At 29.6% G+C, this 16033-nt stretch overlaps 1 protein-coding gene across 1 annotated transcript in view; it reads left to right on the forward strand.

Moving 5' to 3' along the window:
• The first annotated feature begins 80 nt into the window (after positions 1-80).
• The window catches only part of LOC139985284 (neurotrimin), a 230975-nt gene continuing 215022 nt past the window's right edge, over positions 81-16033 (forward strand). The window contains exon 1 of the mRNA XM_071999619.1: positions 81-257. Within this exon, the coding sequence (XP_071855720.1) occupies positions 134-257 (124 nt within the window). The 5' untranslated portion in view covers positions 81-133. The remainder of the gene's footprint in view (positions 258-16033) is intronic.

Below are 16033 nucleotides of genomic sequence, written 5' to 3' on the forward strand. Positions count from 1 at the left end.
TGGTAGGGAGAATAGAGGGTGCGAAAGCAAGTAGAAGAGAGAGGGGAAAGAGAAACACGCTCTTGGGGTTCGCAAAGCGCGATCCCTCAGTCGGGATGCCGGCCGCGTACCCTCTCCTCCATTTGATACCGTGATGTTCAGTGAACGTGTGAAGCGTGTTTTAGAGACCATTGGGAACCGTTCGCGGTTCTTCACCACGATTTTCCTGGTTTCGACGTTCGCAGCAAGTGTTTGGACGGATAACTCCACCGGTTCCGGTGAGTGCGTACTTACTAATCTATGGCTAAACTCGTGGAACACGTTCGACGCTCGGCTCTTGGTGGCGGCAAACATCGAAACAACGTTTAAGCAAAGTTTGTGTACGCTTCTATTCGTTCTGTTGACGTCTTGCAACTCGTACACGTGTATTAGCTGTGTGCGAAAATCTAACGAGTTCCGTTGCCTGTCGCCACCACCGATGACGTTCCAGGGGGACTTCCGTCTACCGTCCTGGAATTCTACGACGAAAGTTCAGATTTAGCATTTTATGTGTTAATGTGACGGTGTTTCTTGAAACGGAATTACATTGCGCAGTGAATGTGTCGAAACAACGTTGAAACGAATGTACATGTTTCTCTGTGAAATTTGGTGACATCTATTAAAAGGGTGATTTGTACGCTTCGTATCTCTACAATTCATAATTCGTCACTGTACTATTCGTTTTATATCTTTTCTTGATATATTACGGGCAGATTGCAGTTGACTTCAAACCCTAAAGCAAATGTTGCAAAGTATTTCCAAGAAGCGTGCTGGTTTGTCAAACTTGTAATTATAAATGACAAACGTGATAAAAGTTAGTCAGATGCTTGAAAAGTAAGAAACAGCACATGTAGTCGTTTTACAGACCACATCATGTGTTCGGTATACTTTGCGTATCTACGGCCGTATCATTGAAAATTGCTTGTCTACTTTGTAATAAGGATTTCACAATTGTGATATAATAAATTTGTGAAATATTTGAAATGCTCTTTTTTTTCAAATTCATTATTTATATGTAAAGTAAAACTTGGTTAATTAAATGGATGGCCATTTTCGCCTTATTCTTTCCAAGGGTCACTAATATAGCACTTGAATATGATATAGAAATATATCTTTTACATTTATATGTAACTTTCATAAAATTACAAATCTTTCATTGGCTTATACTGAATTTTTATGGCATGAGAAAATTAATATATCGTCAGTGGAAGAACTACATGCCTGGCTAAACATGATATTGTATTTCAAATTGTGCAAAATCATATATTAAATAACTTCCACAGTAAAGGAGGATATAAATCATAAATTCGATTTCAATTACTATTATTATTCGATAAATTGAAACAACTACCAAACAAAGTATGAAATGTTAAGACCTATGTGCCTATAATTAAATATTCATAAGCGTTGTTGCATTTCAAAAATCGGCGGTTATTTAAGTTTACAGAAGTTAACGTATAAATAGTAGTGGCGGTTATAATTCATCTATTTCGAATAAATAATCGTTAACAATTGTCATTATAAATATGTTGTCGTATGTGATTTTGAAATGTGTTTTATATGCTTAAATTCCTATGTAACGTGAACAATTGATCGGGGTTAGATTCACCAGGACGCAGCATTAAATTCTCATTAATGATGCTTGCAAGATATCTGTATTCAGTTTCAATCCTGTGGCTGCCATCATTACTGTCCAAAGTTATTTCGTGTATCTAACTTGTGATATCATACGTATGTTGTAGCAAGTAGAAACGCAGTTTCACACTGTTATCGGTGAATACAATCACGTGCATTTTCGCAGACTTCGGGTAGAATCACGTACATACATGGCGTGTAGAAATTGTTGTGTATAGCATTAGCTCGATTACATTAATATCCGCGTTCCTGCTGGATATGGCCCGCTACTCGCAAGATGCGTTACTTGTTTCTAATATGATTGTATTCTGTTCTTTCTGTCATTATTTATTTTCACCTCTATCAATTCGTATAAATATTTGTTTTATTTACATTCAAACAAAAATATCGTTTCTGAATTCGAATTCAAATTCAGTTTAATTTATATGTTCTTTGCCAGAAATAATGCTTTGATTTCGGAAAAATTTTAATGTTGACAAAAAATAACAATTAATATATCAGTATATCATATTGTCAATATTATTCTACAATTTAGAATTTTTCTTCAGTCATAATTCAGAATCTAACGTTTTACTTTGACCTCTAGTATTACCTATGAGATAATGTATAAATAAATGTATGATATCATTATTTAGTTTCGCAAAAGGTATCTGTAATATCAATTCAGTGTTATTTATATTATGTATATTATTTATATTACTTATTTGAAATTATGATATTTTATACAATATAGTGTGCTTTACTTTTGACTATAAAAAATAATTTCAAAATTAACTGTGATAAATTTAAGAAACAATATGTTATATAAATTATCTCAATAATTATCTTAGCTAAAATTAACATTTTTAAATACTTGACCGTAAGACATTCTGTTATATTTGTTATATCCTTGTTCAAATATATTGATTGCACTATAATGTAATGGAAACCTAATTTTATAAGTTTCTTCGAAACTAATCACTTTTTAATTTGAACCTTTATAATAATATTTCGGGCTGCTGTAATCAACGTTAATGACGACATTACAGTTTGTGGTCGTCTGCGCTAAATGATTAGGTCACCTAACTTTTATACAACAATGATTATCTGATGCTATTGCACGAAACAATGGGCTACGCTACTTTTTCATTCGTTAAAACTGAATTGTTTTAACCATTTAACAAGTTTGAAAGCAGTTATCGTTGTTCAAAGTTGCTCACCGGTTTACTGCTAACAATGGGCTTCGGAGAATTTCATACACTTAGAGTACTTCTCTGGATTGTTTGAAACCTCAGTTTTATGCTGAATCTCGATTTAATATCGACTCGATTCGATTGGAAACGTGTAAGTCAATTAAACAATTATTCATTTACAATATTTAATTCCCGGAACATAAACGACGAAACAGCAATAAGTTTTTATCTTTATTTTTGCTTTTACATTTATTCGATAATCTAAATACGTAATTCAAGTGACCATCTACTGGATTTTAAATTTATCGAAAAGTTTGCATTCTGGTTCGTTCACTATTAAGGTATTGCAAGAATTTGGAATTTTGAATATTATCGAATGTTTTCTAATTTCAAATTAGCGATTAGTTAATATGTGTAATGGTAACTTAAATTTATATATTAAATTTGATAAATATTATTGCAAACATGGTTATGTTCCCATCAAGACTATATCAGAAATAAATAACATTAATTATGTTAGTGGTTGAATAGTAACGTGTAAGTTTCTCGTCAGTTTTGTTTTTGTTCTTCAACGCAATAAAAATATTCGTACGCTATAAGTATGAGAGCGAAAAGTATTCAGCGCACCAATTATGCTCGTACTTGTTCAATATTTAAGACGAATTATGAATTCCATTGCTGAAGGTACCAAAGGCAAATAGAAATAAGCTTAGGATCAGTGTATCTTTTAGGTCGACAATAATATTGCCAGAAAAATAAAAGATATCCACCATTCTTCCTTACAGTAAACTATAGGCAGTTCATAAACGTTAAACCAGAAATTGCACTTTTTTAAAAAAGACTTCTGCTATCAATATTTTACAAATCTAGTTGTGTACATATTTATTTGTCATATTGTACATTTTGACTAAAATTAAGAAATTGACATTGTATTTTATTCAAATTAGCCAATTGCATTATTAAATTATTATTATACTTAAAACTAATTTTGTTCAACACATGTACATTATCCATCTTTTTTGTTAGTTACATTCGACTTTTTACTAACACACAATAGCGCGATAAATTTTTAGCTATCTAATTTTATGATAAATTTGTAAGGAATGTTAAAAAATTCTAAAAATAAAACATACAAAAATAAAATATTCAATAGAAATATATTACACATATGTAGATATATCACTATTTAAATTTACTTTTTTTGAACATCTATGTGCACCAAAGGTAGAATAACGCTCAAAATTTATTACATGACCCATTACTCTGTAGCAGCAAGATTCAAATATTTTAAATAGGATTATGTGGTCTGATGAATCATAGTATATAAACAACGGTATTTTTAACACGAGTAATCAACGTTTGTTAGCTTTATAGATATAATATTTTGTGTATACTTTCAATAGATATTTCATGTTTACCGCAGCACGATGTACATAACGTATAGTTGGTTATGAAAGTACTCGAACACTTGCAGAAATGTATTATGAATACATTATGCGTATTATATGAAATATTTTGAAATTTCAGTCATATCTATTATAACGAGATCTGATGATCATAATTATAGTGGAAAGTTTGAAACAAGTTATTTAGTACAAATATACATATATTTCACAGGCATAAGAAAAGTGTAGAAAGATGCAATTATCCATTATACTAATAAGCTCCGACATTAAGTGGTATTATCTTTAACGCTTGTTACATGCCTGATATTGTTGTTCACAATGCATATTAATTGTTTACTAAATATATATTTGCAGTTGTCCATTTTGTATATATTTTCAGAATGATTTAAAAGATCAATATAATCATGATAGTCGTATTTATGTCATTACGATATTAATAAAATTTCGAAAAATTTCGTATAACGTACATAATATAATACTCATATTTACAAAATTTTTTTGTGGTAAATGTTCAAATGCATTTATGATTAGTTGAATCATATGTATAATATATCGACGAATTCACATGAAAATCCTGTTACCGTAGCATCTCATCATTTGTAACAAAACGACTACGATTGTCCTGTTTCATGTAAAAATTACTTGACATTTCAAAACATTTTCTCGGAAGATTGATGTCACTTTGCATGCATATACATATAGTGTCTTCATGAGAATTCCATTGACAATTAATTCCTAAAATTATTAGAAGCTCACTTCACATCGAGTATTCACGATGCACTGAAAATGCATTAGACGAACAAAGATTATGTAAATAATAAAGTAATTATCATTTCTAACAAACTTTTAATGTTTGTATAACCTTGTTTCAAAACAGATAAAGCTCAAAATATAAAGAAACTAAACTAGTGATCTTTTCACTATAAACTTACAACCTGATGAATATAATATGCATACAAGTGTCTCATTTGTCTCGGATTCTTAAATATTAGTTACTTCTATCAATAGAAGAAATTGTGTAAAGACAAAGTTACTGATTTAGAAAAGCTAACAGTATGATCATGATATTTTTTTTGAAAGATAATTCTTCTCGAGTGTTCAAGGTTATCGACAAGTTTTTAAGTGGAAGTATATATTATATATATACCAATCGATGATCTATTTTATTCTGTGTGAAACATCTCTGCGATTTTTATATCTGAAAACGATTAGTTTAGAAAACAAGGGAGTAGTAGTTTTGTATTTATAACTTTGTATAGTACAAATATTTCATTAACAAACTGCTTTTGAAATTCATGCAGTAATCGGCACGAACAAAACAAAGACATTTCTATTATTATCTATCGATTCAAACTGTATTTATTATTTTATAACGATTAATACGATCGCAAAACGCACAATTCAGTAGTATTATGATTTTCACTAAATTTGAGATGAAACTATAATGAAATAATAGAATAATATATGTATATTATATGTTTATTATAACAAATCCATGCATAAAATAATTTTGTATAATTTTTATTATACTTTTGTCATCATTTTTAAATAAATGGTGAAATGTGATTGTAAATAGAATCATGATATTAGTATTATAGATATCAATATTATTAATGTATATATACATAAATATATCCTATTTGATTCATTAATTAATATTCGCTAAAGATTGCAGATGAATTTTACGAGTTTAAGTAAATATTATGATTTGTGTAAGTAAAATTCTATAATTCAAAGAAGGAAAGAGATCTATAAAGTTATAGTAGTCATTAAATGGTTCATTAAATTCTTGTTCCAATAGTACAAAGACAAATACTTTTCTTATTCTGCGCAATTTTTTTTTTTTTTTATTCGTGACAGTTTTATACTTATACACTTATTTTTATACACTTTTTATATCAATGGAAACGTTTCATCTGTTTCATTTATTTCATAAAAAAACATGAGAAAATAAATGCGGTGATGTTAACACTTATTTATCAATTCTTATATCTTAAACTACAAGTAATATCATTACTAACCAATTAATTATAAAAGAAGGTATTAACATAAATTAATCTTAAATAGAAAAGCAGGATATGATAAAATCCCCAATTTTTTCGAATAGTCATTTTCAGTGAAAGTTGAATAACTAAAAATTAAATTAACGTTAATACTCTGAATTCGCTACAGTTCATTTGGACGTAGCTTGGAATTGCTTTTTATAAAGATTAAATGACATGAACTAAGTTTGATAATTTCACAAGTAACTACGTGGTACGATATTTTATTTAGCGTAATATACAAATTGGTTTCCTGAATTTATAATTTTCATATGGAATTTATGAATTTATTATCATATTTTATATTTACTTATATATTTTATATTTGTTTGTTGTTGCTTGGAGATAAACTGAAGCTATGTATCTACACATTAAATTTAGTCTTTAATTTCCATTAGAAATATATTTTATTATATATTTATGTGTATTTTGAAAAATAAAATAAGTTATAATAATGATAAATTGAGCTAAAGGTAAAAGATTAATTTAGTCGATCAATATTTTATCAGTTAAGTTTATCAATATTTTATTCAAAATATACTATTTACTGTTGTGCGAACAACATAAGCAGAAACGAGTTATATGCAAGTCGTGCATACATCACATGCACACTTTCTTTGCACATGACTGAAGAAAATACAGACTGATTTACAACTAGCATTTACTCTCCGAGCATTTCCATTTTACTGAAGATAAATCGACAGGGTTTCTGATGTTTACTTTTCCTATCTTTTCTTTCGCACATTTAGGATATGTTTCAAATTTAATCTACTAGGTATTTAAATCTTATACGAGGGTGTTTTCGTATGACTTAAACATTATTTGTTCCCATCAGTATTAATTAAATAATAATTATGTAATAAATTGCCGAAAATTTAACCTTTTTTCTTGTGCTGTGCATATTTAGATCTTAAATTAAGACGATGCACTCTATTCTTTATGGGTTATTTTATACAACTAACCCTATTCCATTTTAGGTGATTAGAAATTAAATGTAATTAGTTCAAAATAATTTAAGGAAATACTATCAGTTTGATAATTCGTACATTTGGATGATTGGTTTTACGAGATTAATATAACTTAAATCTTCCAGGTCCGATAATATCCAGGTCTGACGGAAATTTTAGAATTTCATAATTGTGTGTATAATTTTGCGTGTCGGATAAATTACAACTCAGGAAAGAAGAAAATCAAGCTCAATGGAGCCTAAACTGTATGCCTACTAAGCAATATTTTATAATGGCTGTATGAGGTGCACGATACTACTATTATATGGATGACAACGAAATTATTTGGTTGGCAGTTATTCCTAGCGTGCTACAAACCCATTTGTGGGCCAACGTCGCACGTTGTATAGTAGAAGCGTGCATGCAAAATGAGAGAGCCCATCAGTCTGATTCAGCTATCGGCAATTTCACAAATTCAAGTTGGTGCGGAGTATTATCAATTGGAATTTAATTCGTACAAACGTATATGTACGCCATGCTTATCAAATTTGCACGCATCCTAAAATTCATTTAAAATTTAAACAAATTTTAGTCGGTTGCTCGATTTGTTTAAAAAATGGATCTTCTTTTTGGGAGTTATCATTTTAATTAACAATTTTTAATTTGAAATTGGTTTTAGTAAAAAAACATCACGCATGGTTGATATTTATAATAGCATTTATTAAATTAAATGAATGCACAAAAAACTAATGTTACGTGGCTATTGAATTTGATTATTATGTAACAACTATTTCGGATGTACATCTTGCATAAGATATGTATATCCAACTCTTTTAAATGCTTCTTTTCCCTATCTCAAACTTCCCTTCATCTACTCTAAATAAATTATGAAGGCATTCTAAGAACGCATGTGATCTTGTCCATCTAAATCTTATTTAGAATGACAGACTCTGTTGGGATATCAATTCTCCCGTTCTGTTTATAATTGCCACAAGTAATACCAACAGTGTTACTGTCCGAGATGATGACCGATTATCGCGTGGATTTAAGCTGTTGCGATCTTCGCAACATATCGGGCTTAGTATCGTCTGATCATGTCTATCTACCGTGCGCTTATCTTTTGTATCGATCAATCAAGATGTTTATTCCATTAAAGTGTGATAAATGTGTAACTGTCGAGATATTATATTAAAGCTATACCGTGTAAATCTGGTTACATTCTTTAGCCCCAACAGAATCTCCATAAAATCATTTAGGCCAGGGATTGCTAAGATGCACAATTTTAGAAAAAAAGTATATAACGTAATAAAGTTTTGTGGCTATATTGTATGACTGAGTGACGTTCTTATATACTTTGAAATCTGCCGTTTTAACTATAGTTGGAGGGATTCGTGATTTCAAGTATTTGGGCAGTCCATTGAAAATAAAAGAAACAAAAATCATTATGATTATAATTCAAATCGCGATAAACCATAAACATGTTTTTTACGCTAGCAGTAGTTTATTATAACGTTTATCGGTTAAGGTTAATTTGCAAGCGGAAAATATACATTTGACGTTGCTTTATATATTTGAGCCATATTTAAATTTATTCCAGTAGCAATGTTCAATCATTTCTCGATACGTTCTGTAGACCTTTTCGATGTCAATTAATAATTGTGTTGAAATGATTATTAACTTCCCATTTTCCTCTAATTTTGTCATATTAAGTGATAGAGTTTCAAAACAGATCTTTATGAATACTAAATTTTAGACCGGCTGTTCCTTTTGAAGCACGTTCCATGTTAATTTAATTGCGGCTGAATCATTCGCATTTAAGGATTCAATTACTTCCTTTATATCTTCTGAATTTATGGCATAAAATATCGTAGCTTCAAGCCACGTCTTGGTTAGAATCGGGTTAGATGGAAATGCAATGTAGCAACGTAAAATGGCGCTTTCACAAATATTTTTTTAATAGAAGATATCAAATTATTCACTAATTCAAAAAGGAGACAAACTTCCTTTGCAATCTTCTTTAATAAGTGTATTGTGTAAGTTAAATGAATTCAGGCAGAATATATTCTACTCCTTAGCACCATTCTTTCATACGTGCACGATACTCAGCTGCATCTTTCATTAATGATATGTAATACTTTTTATTCAACACTGTGTTCGTATATTCATATTCACAAAATAAGCAATACTTGCATAATTTCTTTTTATTTATTTCGTTGCTCGGAAACAAATAACGTACTGAGATTTCATATTCACGTATTTCCTCAATAATTAAATTTGTTATATACCGATCAATTTTGTCTGTCAGCAAATTCATATATAGTTTTCAATAATATCATTTTAGTATCGTGGATTGTTAATTCATAACAATCATTAACGATCCTTTTTTAAATAATTTGATTTGTATATTTTGAACTTAAATTTGCATTACGTTTTTTATTACCATTATTATAATTCTTACTACAATGCACAAAGAAGTACGTAAATGCTTATTAGATATTATTTTCTACCTATAATGACACTCTTATTAACTTTTAAAATTTTGTAGATCATTTTTCTAAGTCCTTTTGCATGAACCCAGCTGTCATCGAGCAATAAATATTCTAACGGCAGTTAGAGATAATTAAACTAGGTATATATTGTTCTCCCGAAAATTTCTTTTATTTTATAAGAAAATAATAGATGCACAATGTTCCAATAGAACAAGATGGTTCATACATAATTCAGTAAAATAATATAAAACAAAAAACGTTGTGCATTTATTATTTCCTTATAAAACGAAAGAAACTTTTGAGACAACCTAATATATATGTGTTGTTCTGAGAAATCATTTTATACTGTAGTATACAAAATATGTAATATTCATATTGATAAGATAGGCCTCCTTCTAATCACAAATGGACGTTCTCAGACGTTATGACTTATTCGTTGAAGGAAATAAACATTTCCTGTCATGTTCCGATTTTACATCGAGCCCGTTTATAAAAATCTAAATCTCCTAAGGCAACTTGTTATTTAAACAGGTTTGTCCGCTTTCAACGATTCCCTGATTTTTGCACCAGGATTGCCCGTATGTTTCACGATCTCAAAGCAGTTCCTCAACTTGCGTTGGATTCATCTACGTATTTTCCAACTTCCTAACAGCTCGTCGACTATACGTCGAATTCGTCTGCAAATTTTCATCCTGGTGATACCCCAATTTCGCATCGAGTTGGTTCACAAAGTTTCATCCTCCTGCGGCTCCCTGATAAGGCATCAGGTTCGTCCGCACGTGATTCTATTCCTAGAAGTTCCCTGGTAACGCATCAGATTCGTCCCCTTCTTGAATATTTCCAGTTCCCTGATTTCCGTGAGATCTTCTTGCACTGCTTGCGGCTATGACTCTTAGCAGTTTAAATTTTATATCAGTTAAGGTCCATTCTACACTATATTTGGGCTACTTTTATATAACAAAATTTGAATGCATAATCCACTACATGATTAAATATGAAACTGTAGAAATTATTAATACTTGAAATCGACGTTTTCAGTATACGCCACTAGCTATATAGGATTATTCAAATCATTTTGTCATTCTTGATACATTCTCTTTTTATATACGTGAAAGACACGAAATTTCCTTTTTTTTTTTTTTACTGTTTTCGTTATTATATTAAAAACTAATGGTATCTCGTAGAATAAAAGTTTGATTACTCTCAGCAAAATTCAAATTTGAATATTAAAATATTGAAACTTACGTGTGTTGCATAATTTTATCTTACCATATAAATATTATTAATATAACTAACTCGGTAAGAGGCATATGTTATAACTATTTCAACTTCACATCTGTTGCGATTAAACTCTAAATGAGTTACACTTCTGAGAAGGGAATTCATATAAATCGCGAATAATGTCAATTAATTTAAACGCAAATTTGTAAAAATTTGTCAAATAAATAAAACAAGGACAAAGCATCAATCGACCATACTTGTCACCATCCACGATACTCAATAATATTATTTTTAGATGTACTAATAAAAATTAAAAGAGAAGTCCAGTCATTTTTAAAATTGATATAATTTAAACGTGATTTTTTATAATATTAATCTTAATTACGGTACTTAAATTAGTTATTTGAAAGTATTTGATTTCTAGTTTTCCAATACTAGTTATTTCAATAATAACATAAGTCTTGAATTACTTTCGATCAAATTGATGTTTATCCTCGAATCACAGATACTTGGTATTATTTTTACTGTAATGTAGCTGCGACGCATAACGTGCGCGTATAGTCGTTTATGCGGGCCTACTAGGTGTAAAGAAATATGTACGTATATATTGTGTGTGGTAGTATCGATGAGTATATAAGTAGTACATTCTTGACAAGCGCGCGTCGACGTGCAGCAAAAACAGTTTACATTAACTAAATGAAATAATTTAGAGAACAAAAGTAAAACTATTGTCAACTTAGGCTTTAGAAATAAAATAAAATAAAAAATTGCATATTAACTAGAAAGTACTTATATTATAATGAAGGAAAAATATTTTACGTATAACAAACAAAACTGAAAATGTTACAATAATTATTAAACGATTGATATGGGAACGATTGATATTGATATGGACTTGTTAAATTGAAAATTGTCTTACAATTGATCTTTTTCTAATATAATATGAGCTTGATGTCGGGAATCTTTTAACTGAAATTTGAAAAGAAACAATTTCAATTATGGATCTTGATGGAATTGTGATTCTAATTCCTCATATATATGAAGGTGATTTTGGCAACCTCGGAATGTTGGTCAAAGCTGCAATTGAAACATTTTCATGATAATCCTCTTAGTCAAGCCTAGATGAATCTCGAACACATCTCATAGTCGTACTTCAGTTTGCTGTCAAATGCAAATACTATGTGTTCTCGCGCTCTAATGTCGAATTGCTATTGCGTTGAAGGAAATCTACAGGCAAAGAGACAGGAATATAATTGTATCTACTACTATATATGACACGTCAACCTTTCAGTTAATGTCTTTCATAATATCATCGACCTACGCCGAATATCTAATTGTCATCCGTTAAGTCACAATTCGTATAAATGGTATAGGTAAGCAATAATGTTTATTATTTTATAAGAAAGAAAAGATGCATTTATATGAAAATATGTATGATAGATCTTACCGGTTTGATTGTTTCCTATAGTTTCTTATCTATTGATTACATTTTTATTTTTATCATGTAATTATTTTGTGATTAATTCTTTCATATTTATATATTCATGTGCACATATGCTTGAATATGTACGTACTCTATATTCTACCTGTTCAGAATATATCTGTATAAATTCTGTTTGCGTATAATACATCCTGTAACTAAAACATTGGTTGTTCAGTGGTTATAGAGTTTAACTCAACTTGCGCGTACATGCAGAAACACTGAATTGTTCAATATTATATAAAACAGATACGTGGTAACAAATATTCCACGCGAAGTGCTACAGTACACGAAGGGAATCCGCGTAAGGGATATATCCATGAGATTATTCTGACAGCAGCCGTTCAACAGTTTATTTCGAAACAGTTAAATAAACGATGTTTATTTGATGTTTGAAATAGTGCTATAGAAAAAATAAATTAATCCATAACTTCTGTTAATTTCTTTAGATGGTTAATCTTTAAATACATCATCATTCTAAATATAATATATCTTTTTGAGATTACCGATTTATTTACAATAAAATGAAAAATAGTTCATTTGTCGATACTCTATATTTATTCGTTTATGTTGATGTTTTATCGTCGATAGTATGAATACATTCGAATGCACACTACAGTAAGTGCAACTGTTACATTAAGAAATATAGTTACGTTACCAGTTAGTAAGATCATGCCAAGAGATCATTTAAGAGTTAAAATTTTTACGATAGTGTACATGTCGGTATGTACTGTTACACGTAACATGCAACATTTCCTCAACTCTCTCGAAATGCATTTTTCTCTTAGTAATGAATATGGTAACATAATAATACGGACTATAGCACATTCAAATGAAAAGAACAGATTAAATATAATTTTTATAATAACATATGTAGTCCCATTTACAATGGGTTCCTAAAATGTTTCAACGAATCTGAATGATATCAGAAAAATTTTAACATCTCAGCAATCGTTCTAGAAGTTATCTTGGAATTTATTATACCATTATTGTCGAAAGAGTTAAGCATGTAGGTAACTATATATTGGCTCTAAATGTATAATGTAAAGAGTGTAAAAAGATAACTTGTCATGATTTTGATAGGTGATTGTACACCTCTAAAACGACTGAGTTGCGGTTCCATGTTTTCTTTAAGATTTTTTACCCTTGTGACGAATAACTACTATACGATGCAATAAAAAAGATTTGTCCTTGAAATTCAAGGTAAAAGTCAATATTGCGGCTACTTCTTTTGCAGATCTCCACCGATTCAGAGCTGCAGTAACCTGCCAAAGCCACAACAAATAATCTTTTTACATCCTGTACAAACCAGTCTGGATAATAAGCAATAGTAATAAAGTTATTTAAAATGATTTATGATATCAGTATATCTAAATCAAACGTATACATATACACAAAATACCTTGCTTTACTTATTTAGTATATTATATGTATACTTTTGACGAAAAGACTATTGTGCTGTGGACACTATAAGTAACTTTATGTCGAAACACTAGGTAACGCCTCCGGAAAGTTCATGAATCCCTATGAATTAGCAAAAAACACTACATAATCTGGGGAACACCACAGTACATTCCTTTACTGCGTTAAAAATATTAACAAGAACATGCTTGAAAAGCAAGACAGCCAGAGAAAAGTATTTTGTTTCTCAGGACTCTTTAACAAAACTGTTGCTGCACTTTAAAATAGGATTTTTTACTAGACTTTAAAGGAATTTTTTTATGTAGACTCTTTGACGAATTTTCCAGTGTTTTCTAGGCTTTAAAAGACTTTTAAATGGTAGATTTTATACTTTGAATCATACTCTTTTACACAAGTAACAGTAGCTTATGAAATATTTTCCTAATAGCAAATAAAGTATTTTTATTTGTAATACGTAATATTTGTAATAATATACATGTTGCTGATCGAAAATGAACTGGTTGAATTATCGTTTAACTACAAGTTAAATATGCAAGTACAGCTCATCGAAATGTAAACTGTTTAATTAGATTTTGACCAGTTGGGACAAATACTTGCTTTATATACTAAACTGTAATATCGGATACAAAATTATGCTCAGTGCATAGTAGAATAGTCAGAATAGTATAAGATTGTGTTATACATATACATATGTATTCATTGCAATGTACGGCACAATCGTTCAGTTGTTTGCGACGATAAAAAAAACTTATTAATTGAAATATTTCTCCATTGCGTGAACAACGTAAACGATAGGAAACATTTCGAAAGTGCTTTTTTTCATATTGAATTCAAATTGATTTTGATTTTTCAAATAAAAGCTTATAATACTTTCTCTATTATACATCAGAGTAGAGTATATAGAGTACATTAAAATAAATTTAAGAAGAAAGTTCATACCAAATTTATGCGATGGAAATAGTATAGTAGTATAGCTAGTAGCAGTAAATAAGTAGTAATACGTATCTTCGTGACTCATAGTTATTCTACTTTTCAATATAAATATAAGCACAAATCCTACTTTGTGAATGATTATAATTTTTCAATAAAGAATAAAACTAAAAAGACAACTCTTTACTTTAATACATATTCAAACTGCATATTGTTTTTCACAGTACAACATTTTTCTTCTTCAAAATTGTATGCATTACTATCTCTTGGAATGGCTGAATTAACTTTATATGCTTTAATAATCGTTTTCAAAATAATGATTTAAATTCATTTACATTATTCATGAGTATTGTTAGTAGAGCATCTTGAGATAAAATCAAACATTTAAGAATTTATAACACATATTTCGCAGATATTACGAAAGTGTATAAAAAATTAAACACATTTATTATATGTATACGTAAGATGGGTATTCAGGTTATATACTCATTTTTTACTAAATACATATTTGCAGTAAGTATCGTGTAATTTCTACATATACATGTTTTGAGATTGTTTTCAAATCTAAACAATATGTATCTGGCAATCGTATTTGTAAAAATGGGCTGGAGTAAATCCGAGTATTTTCATAAGCCATTGCATATACATAGTTACTGAAGTTTATACATCACCCCGTCAAATTATATACCTAATAATATGTTTCTTTCCGATTTAAAAAGTAGAAACTGTTCGTGCACATATTATACATTTTAACAATCATAAGGGCAACTAGAACAGATTGAGATTTTACTTAAAAAGAAAAATTAATTTCCTATTAGTCCGTTTATCCTTCTCTTATATTGTATTGTAATAAAAGTCAAATCATTGTTTGATTACGTTTCAAATATTTAATATCTAATTATTTAAACTTTACACGTTAAAAACAATATGATATTTTACGAAATATCCTTCCTTGATACACTCTTAAGTAATGGTTACTATATGAGAAAGCCTCCCCAAATTTGGTAATGCGAACTATGAGTTACCAGAGGAAGCATGCTACGGTTATGCTTCTGTTGTGAAAGTTATTTTCAGATATCCGCCTCCCTTAGGTATTACACCGATAAACTGCGAACGTCAGAATCGTCAATTAGAAATTAATTCGAAACATCCATTAAGCAAGCAGACCTGTTTCACTAAAGCAACAATTATTTTATACGTTCCACGGTGTTGTTGCAAACTTTGCAACAGGTACAAGACGTGGTCGATGTATCTAGGTTGTGTGACAGGTC

This window comes from Bombus fervidus, chromosome 3 (genome assembly GCF_041682495.2).
Source record: "Bombus fervidus isolate BK054 chromosome 3, iyBomFerv1, whole genome shotgun sequence".
NCBI lineage: Eukaryota > Metazoa > Arthropoda > Insecta > Hymenoptera > Apidae > Bombus > Bombus fervidus.